This window comes from Austrofundulus limnaeus, unplaced genomic scaffold (genome assembly GCF_001266775.1).
Source record: "Austrofundulus limnaeus strain Quisiro unplaced genomic scaffold, Austrofundulus_limnaeus-1.0 Scaffold1005, whole genome shotgun sequence".
In the NCBI taxonomy this organism is placed as follows: Eukaryota; Metazoa; Chordata; class Actinopteri; order Cyprinodontiformes; family Rivulidae; genus Austrofundulus; species Austrofundulus limnaeus.
The window spans coordinates 45476-54620 of record NW_013953407.1 but is presented as its reverse complement, the minus strand read 5'-3'; the positions used below and the strand labels follow the sequence as shown (position 1 = coordinate 54620).

General features: G+C 38.8%; 1 protein-coding gene across 2 annotated transcripts in view; it reads right to left on the bottom strand.

Moving 5' to 3' along the window:
- The window catches only part of slc41a1 (solute carrier family 41 member 1), a 57963-nt gene that overhangs the window by 20915 nt on the left and 27903 nt on the right, over nt 1–9145 (bottom strand). The window contains exon 3 of one of the 2 annotated variants that reach the window (XM_014030147.1): nt 7308–7415. The exons of the other annotated variant lie outside the window; for it this stretch is intronic. Within the exon in view, the coding sequence (XP_013885601.1) occupies nt 7308–7415 (108 nt within the window). The remainder of the gene's footprint in view (nt 1–7307; nt 7416–9145) is intronic. 2 annotated transcript variants of the gene reach the window in all.

Here is a 9145-nt window from a genome sequence, read left to right as displayed (position 1 = left end):
GTTTAATCCATAGAACATGTTTTGCTCACAACTATTTTAATATAATTATTTCCATATTTATTATTCATATTCCTGAATTCATTCATGCGTTCCTACAACTGTTCATATTACGTTAAAAAACGAAAATGTAAAAAATGTCCTGTACTGTCAAAATGTAAATAAGAATTGGCGTAAAACAAAAACATTTTTATCAAAATAATTATCTGAACATGTCCTGATGCATCTCAGTAATCCAGGTAAAAAAATCAAAAGGAAAAAAATTTGTACAGGTCCTCTGGACGGGTTCTTCTTTAATGAAACGTTTCGTCTCTCTTCCAAGAGACTTCTTCAGTCTGAGAGTTTCATAAAGCCTGAATTTTGCCTGAAACTCTCAGACTGAAGAAGTCTCTTGGAAGAGAGACGAAACGTTTCATTAAAGAAGAACCCGTCCAGAGGACCTATACAATTTTTTTCCTTTTGATTTTTTTACCTGGATTACTGAGATGCATCAGGACACCTGCTGAGAGCTTGTCTTGTCAGAAGCACAGTTTCCTCCACCAGGTTTCCTGATCATCTGTTCTCTGTCCAGATGACACCAGGTACCTTCCTGCCCGTCTCTCTGATCATTGTAGCTGCAGTAGTCAGTCATCTGGTTTTTTCTGACCATCCAGGGCCTTTAACAGCTCCTCATGTCTCATGTCAGCAGCTCTGTCCTTACCTGTCATTGTCTCTACGTTTAGTTTCCACCCTCTGTCCTACACTTTTGATTTTCCTATTCTTTCTCTCCTTGTGGTCTTCCACAAACAGTAGCACAGTTTCTATTGGCACTTTGTTTGTCATCAGCAYCAGTGGTGGTCCTTGTTGTTGACCCGGGTCGCGACTGATCCAGTATGGTGTTGTTTGGATGACTTGCATGTTTGTTTTGGCAAAAGGACTTTATGCTGATGCTCTTCCTGGCACAACCATCACCATTTAATAAAGCTTAGGACCAGCATGATAAATCACTGGTGTGTGTTCCATCGTGGCTGGTTTCTAAGAGACAGAAGGAGGAAACCCCCCCCCCCCCCACCATCCCCCATGTTAGTGAGGCTGATCTCAGGCAACAGGTTGTGTACAGAACAGCAGGATTTATCAACCCACAGGCCAAACAAAATGTATGATAAATCCAGGATGTATCTCTGAGGAAAGTATTACTAATATTAATAAAGTAAATCAAAACAAACAAAATTAATTTAAACCTAACCTCACGCAAAATTAGAGAATTTGCATTTCTTGCAAAATGCTTAATACTGAAATATTTTTCCTGAATAGTTAAAAATTCTGAAACTAGCCTAAAATAGCTAAAAAGAACTTGCAGAAATTATAAAGAAATAGAACGAGCATGTTTGCTGAATTGAGTCGTAAGAGTCTAATATCACAGCATGATGAAATTAGCTGGAAAAAAAACTACAAGTAGTTAAAAAGTAGCTAAAAACAAAGAAAACTGCTGAAAAAGCTTAAAATAGCAGAAATATATATACATATATATATATATATATACATACATACACATACATACATTACATGTGTACATGGTCAAAAATACAAATATAAATCTACATAGCAGTATAAGCTTTTATAATTTTACTTTTTTAGGCTCTTTTAAAGTTAACCAAAAAAGCACATAATTTGAGATTCAACTCATTCCATAATTTCACATGAATAACTGAAACACATCTAGATTTTACTTTACTTTTCTCTTTAGCTTGTTCAAAAATAAACAAACTTCATAAATTATATTCACTCTCTCTTAACTTAAATAAGTTTTGAATTCCAGAAGGAAGACTTTTATTCAATGATAGCTAAAACCCTCCAAAAACCTAAAATCATTGTAATAGAAGCTGAATTCTAAWATATAGCATCTGATATAGGTATTTATATAAATACAAATAGGTAAAATATAAAGATTTTCTAAAATTAGTGCAAAGAACAAAAGATTTGAAGAAGATTAGAACAAATAAATAAAAAGATCAGTTAAAAATGTATGAACATATCAAAGTCATAGCAGGAATGTCTTGAAGGAGCAGAATGTTTTGATATATAAATTGTAAAAAATGCACAAAAAGTGCAGAACAAGATGCATGCCGCAAAACGTACAGAAGAAAACATGTTAGTGGTGCAAATACTTGATAAACATTCACACAACAAAAAGCATGTGAAAAACATTTAAACTTCTCAGCAACCAGTGTGAGAACATGAGGCTGGACGGCAGGGATACTGAATAAATATACACATGAACTGCCATACAACTTTTTAAAAAGTCACTTAAATGATACAACTGCCTTCCATACAGCAGCTCTTGTCTATCCACTGCAGCTGACCATGGTTATTGACCCCGTGGAGTTTTTCCAAACAGCTGCTTTGAATTAAACTGACTGGACTTCTGCATGTTATCTGGAACCAGCCATGTTTTTGTTTGACTTAAAGAGTTTAAATAAAATCTTTCTTTGCTTCTTTTCTTTTGGTTCTGTCTGTCAGCAGAAGGCAGGTAAATAAAACATGTCTGCTTTGAGAGTGATTGAAAAATTTGTTGTCAGTTTACACGTCCAGAACATCTGCATGTTGTCTTACAGGCAGCAGATGATGTGCAGAACGGTTAGTTTGAGTTTGTTTTCTTCCTCTAAGTTCTGGTCCAGTGATCTCAAATGATCCACATTTGGCCCATGAGCTGCAAATTTCTGGACCCCATACTGCCTGTTTACTGACAGTGGCTTGTGGTTCTGGATGGGACAACAGGTCCAGAATCCTGATCCTGGTTGATTGGGTACAGTCACTGTGTGCTTTTGGTTTGGCTAACATGTTAAATGAAAACAATGTACTGATAGGTTGACTCACAGAGAGTTTACTGCAGTTTCCCTCCTTTCTTCTGGTCCTTTGGATTTATATTTAAAAATAAATTATTTTCTACCTCCTCCTGACAGAGGTTCTGATTCWATTTTTTTTACAAATAGAAATGACATTTTATTTGAATAAGTAGTTGTTTTGAATAAAAAGAACATTTTGTTTAATTTTGAATACATCTGGTTTAATAATTAATCAAATCCCACATGCCTAGTATAATCAGTTCAGAATAATTAATAAATAGGAAATAGGAGAAACTTTTGTACTTATTCATTTTATGACTCAAAACAGGGTTAAAAAGTTCCAAAGAGGGAATAGAGTCATGTGAACTCAGCCAGTAATGAGGATTACAATATTTTCTTCAGCAATAAGCGCATTAGGAAACTTACAGAGGTCTTAATCTGCTCATAATTAGTGTCGGCATGGAAAGAAAAGGTGATCCTGCTGAGCCAGGCCAGCAGAGGGCAAACAGTCCTGCTTAGGACAACGTCTAGAGTCTTAAGGCTGTTTGGTTCTGAAGAGTTCATTAATGTTTTACCCATCATTAGGCTCTGATCAAACCATGTTAAATCAGCACTGACGCTCACAATAACTTAAAAGCACATCAACAACTAACCCTAGTAAAGACTAACACTGTGAGTCGAGTGTGGGCTAATGTGGACATGAGGATAAAGCTAGCCAGTACACTGAATGACTAGGCTAATGTGGATTAGTTATAGATGTTTATTTAGCCTATACTTTCTGAAAATGTCATATCCAGCCTTTAATGAGATATTTTGCTAACAAACACGTGACTCCAATGGTTCATAGTAAATTTTGAAGCTAAGTTCTCACACAATGAGTAACACGGACTCTCAGCTACTACCACACTAAAGGTTAGCACCAGAGGTGGAAAACATTTTTGTTTTCTAAGGTGATTGGCTGTGTCGACCGTCATCCGGTCTGGTCTTAAACATAGAGCAGTTGTAGATGAATACATACATGTCAAGTTTGTCCGTAATCTACATGGATTTTCCCTCATTTTGCAGGTATACTGACGTAGAGAGCAATCTCAAAGATTTTTTTTCCAAAACGCAATTTAAAATTTATTTAATATGTCACAACCTGTAGGACATTTAAAAAAACTATAAATAACATCAAATAACCATCTTCCAACCCACTCTGCCACTGCTCTCATTTCTCCACAGTTGACAGTCCACCTGTAACCGCCCCCATCCCCCACCCACTGTGCGCGCATGATTAATACAGATTTTTTTGTGAAAATTGCAGATTTTTGAGGCTCATTATACAGGTAAACATCCAAAGGGGTTGATATGTATGTGAACATCCACTGTTAACTTTCAGACCACTTCAATGAAATCTATCTAGTTTCTAGGTATCTCTGCTCAAAYGTATCTGATTTAATGAGTGTATGATTGACAGGCTTCTGCAGAACTTATAGAGGTAATTTAATCACTGAATCAGGTGTGTTGGAGAAGAAGAAGAAGTAAAACAGTCAGGATAGTGGCCCTCAAGAACACACATCTTAAAGTTAAAAAACCTTCCACAACCATTGCAGAATGGGTCTCTTCTTTTAAGCGTCTGTTAACAGACAGGCATCAAGGTTACTGGTCAAAATAAAACACTCTAATGACACACTAAGACATGGTACCATACACCATTCTTACATTGCAGTGTGTTGCAACAGCATTCAATTCAATGCATACATAGTGCACACTCACCAGCCACTTTAAATCAACTTGTTCATTTTCTCATTATTACAAGCAGCCAATCACCTAGCAGGGTGGGGGAGGGGGGTGATTGGGAGGAACTGATCTAAAGTTCAGTTGTTCGACTTCTGCACTAGTCACAGTTTGTCCCTCACAATCATTATGTTCCAACATAAGAAAACTACGAGGTGAAGAGTCAACACAAGCCGATGTTTTTTTAGACACATAACTTTTAATAATTGACATTGGCTCTTACTGAGGTAAACGAGTTTAAGGAGGCCTTAGATAAGGACTCTTAATCGGCTCCAGGAAGATTCTGGCAAATTCTGTCACTGAGGTGTGGCAGGAGTTAACCCTTAACTACATAAGTCATCAGGTAGTGGAAAGAAAACCTCAAGGACCTTCTTAATCCCACCTGCATATCTTCCATGGAGGAAGCCGAGTCTGGGGTGACATTACTGTTGGCTAGGAACACAAAACAAATGGCCACCACATACTCAGGCATACTTCACTCCACGAAGGTCCATGCGGACTCGAAGTGGACATTTGCCGGACAGGTTTGTGTAGAGATCAGTTTTTTATGCCCATGTCCACGGTGTTGCACCATAAACTGCCCGTCAAAATTACATTGAACTGTTTTGGATGAGACATAAAGCAGATAAAATTGAGAATTGGTGTCAACTTGTGGATGAAAACGGAATCAAATTTTGAAGAGTGTCCCACAGAGGAGATTAGAAAACATACAAACTACATGACACAAAGAATATAAGGACTTTCAAAGAGCAAAACATTTGTGGAACGAACTAGCTCAGACCCTGGTTAAATTGATTTCCTTTGCTGGTTTAAAGGGGCAATATCATATAAAATCAACTATTTTGAGTTTTATACTGTATCATGTTAAAATGTTACACTCTCATAAAAATATGCCCAAAGCCTTGCTTTGACTCATTCATGCATGTTTGAGAAATCCTGCAGCATTTTTAGGAAGCCATGCAGAGGAGGAAAACGAGAGGTGGGGACTAGAAACGCCTGTTGGTAACAGAAACGCCCCTGGGACATGTCTTTAAGCCAAATTTCCTCATGGCAGAGCGCACCCCCTCTCCTCCTCCCCACACACCCCGCCCATGACTCCTGCAGGCTCTCGGCAGCAAGTACCCCCGGCTGCAGACTGCGGATTAGGATAGTAGACGGGGTCGGATGTCCAATGGGTGTGGTCATGGCTTGTAGGGAAGTTTAATAGGAGGCTTAAAACATTGGGTGTGGTTAATTTTAGTATTTAGCATCTGGGGTTGGTTAATTTTAGAGTTGAGGGCGGGGTCAGACGTCCGACCCCGCCTGTTATCTGACCCCACCCCATGCCGCGGTCTGCAGCCAAGGGTTACTCCTCGGCAGTAACAGAGCAAAAGTGAAAGTGAAACTTACTGTCTGCTGCTCTCCACACTACTTGTCACTCAGTGAAGCTCTTTTCAGATTCAAAATACCTTTGAGGAAATGTATTTTCAGATGCCAAGTAAACTGCATCATAGCGTACGGGCAAAACAAACCACCCCCGCGTGCGCGCGCGACTCCCCCCCCCCCCCCCCCAACGGGTGACGGGGATGGGACTGGACAGAAGCAGGAGGAGGTTCTTAAAGAGACAGGCCAATTTCAAGGCATTTAGAAGAGGAAGAAATTAGAAGAGGAGTTTCTTTTTCTATTTAAACATAAAAACAGCATTTTAACAACAACTAAAGGTGACATAGATACTTTATTAATGTATAGTATTTAAATATATGCCTGAGAAACACATAATATTGGCCCTTTAAAGCTAAAACACAAGCTATCTTTCTCCTTGTCCATTGATGCATGACTGAAATTGTGAGAAATTAAGGAATTTGTCAGACAGTCAGTACACTTGAGTTTAAAATCTCAACCATTTGTGAACATTATGTGCAGAGTCCGCGTTGCTCATGTACAGTACACAGTACACCTGAGTATGTGAGAGTCTTTAGGCTAAAGTTCACAGAGGCACACCAATAGTGGTCTGATCTGAAAAGTCAGAATTCACTGACATCCAGTCACCAGGTCTGAGTCTGATCTCATCAGTACATCAGAGGTGTAGAATACTGCCATCAATTTAGAAAACCCATTTCACAACAATGAGACCTGAACAATTAACTTTCATGAGCCTGACAGTGAGAGTGGTTCAGTCACTTCAGAGAGGAACATGCAGCTGGAAGTCAACAGATCCAAAAACATATGCTCAAATGCTCTGAAAATCCACTGAAAATCCAGGAGTGACATCAAACCAAAAGGTAGGACAGAATTTCAGTTGRTTTGTTATGTTGTTGTAACAAATAACCTGCCTGTATGTACTTCTACAACTGATGAAACCTCTGAACCAACCAAATTCAAGGCCACTACAGACAACTGATCTTAAAAACACAACAACGCGTTTAATTCAGTAAATTTGACACATTGTTATAAACTAAGGTGTGGTAGTAGCTGAGAGTGGTTCACAATGTTTAGTCTGTGAGTGATGTCTTGTAAAATCACAAGATTGTACATAACCTTCTAACATTTGACCAAAGCAGCTCTAAGTCTGTTCCTTGTCATTCTAAGACAATCTTAGTTTAAAACACAACATGAAATATGGAGGGAGAACTGCACCCTTTCTACAAATTCTAGGTCTTTAATTTATGACAAAAGGTCAAAGGAGGACAGTCCTTTTAACCTGAGAGACAGAGTGCAGGTTCTTACCGCTGTGGAAAGTCTGGAAGCCAGTGTCATCTCCAAGTTCCCTTTGAGTCCCAGCAGAGCAGGAACCAAGATGAAGACCTCTGATATCTCTGTGAACACCGTCCAGTGCTGCAAAGACCACCATGCACAGAAGCAGATCATCAGTAATACTTCAGACTCGTCCAAAAATGAATAAATTCTCTGTTGACCAAAGCAGACACTAAATCATCTAAAAGTTCAAGAATGTTTATTATCCCCAAGGGGCAATTTGTTGCACATCCAGTAGACATAAAAACTACAAAACAAAAACATTCATGCACAAAYACACAAAAATCACAGATGTTCATTAAGAAATGGAACTGCTGCTGGGATAAATGAGTTTTTAAATCTATTGTTCCTACATTTGGTCAACTGATACCTGCGTCCAGATGGAAGCAGCCTGAATTCACCATAGAGTGGGTGATCAGGGTCTGCCAGAATAAGTCTGGTCTTTTTCAGTGACCTGACCTGGTACAGGCCCACCTGCAATAAAAATGTGATAAAATCCACAGACTCTGAGCTAAATTTTGACAGAACTGTTGCAGATGATCATCTTCAACACAAACTTTACTCTACACATCATCTTTACCTAAAACCACTGCTGAAGTCAAACTTGTTTTTTAGTAAACTATTTCATGAACTACTGGACAGATTTCAAAGAAACTCTCACATTGTATTTACTGGATGTGTATCTACACCAGAGTCAACCCAGATCAAAACTTTAACTGACATGATAATAACAATGGCTAAAGTTTGATGTGATAGTGTAACACATTCTCACTCCCGACTCGTTTGACGCTTTTCCAAAGTTCCTTCTGCATCTTATTTTGATGTGTCGGGTGACCCACTCGCATCAGTCCTTGCCGCCTGCGGTTTTTACGGGTTGCRCCACCAGGGGTCTTTGAGTCGGGGGTCTGAGGGATCAGGATAAATGGTTAAGTTTAGGTACTGGGGTCTGGGATATGATGTCTACAGAGAATATTAGGTAATTGTACTCTTTGGAAGATGTAGTTGACATGAATTTCCTACATTTTCTAAAAATGGTTAATTTTAGGTACTAGGATCAGGGACAGGATGTCTAAAGTGAATAAAGGTAATTTTAGGCTTTGGGACGGTAGTTTTTGTGCATTTTCTACACTTTCAGTGTACAAAGACCCATGGCTCATGGCTCCATGTATGGAGGCCCAGGATGCTTCAATAGTGGCCTTAAGCTCATCCAGAGTGTTTAGGTCTTGTGTCTCTCAACTTCCTTTTCATGATATCCCACAGATTCTCTCTGGGGTTCAGGTCAGGAGAGTTGGCAGGCCAATTGAGCACAGTAATACCATAGTCAGTAAACAATTTACCAGTGGTTTTGGCACTGTGAGCAGGTGCCAGGTCGTGCTGAAAAATGAAATCTTCATCTCTGTAGGGGTCACCTCGAGTGAAGAAACAGGAGTTACTGCCTCAAAGCAGGTCTCGGACAGGCCTGAGAGAAGGCAGGAACACTGAACTCTATTTTAGGCCATGATGGGTCATTTCAACCTACACGAGGACTTCAGTTCTCTAGTCAGATATTAACAGAAACAATCTGTTCTGTTCGTGATTCATTGGTTGTTTAACTAAGAATGTTTATGCATCTGTTAATCACAATAATGACATGTCACAAAGAAAGAAAGTATCACTTCTATTCTTTTATCGTGCCTAAAATAGATTAATGAATCACAGAAAATCATCATCATGTTTTCATTGTGTTTTTATAAATCACTGTTTTTATTTTACTGAAACATCAGTAATATAATTTTGAGTTTGTCTTAAGAAAATCTTACATTTATCTGGAC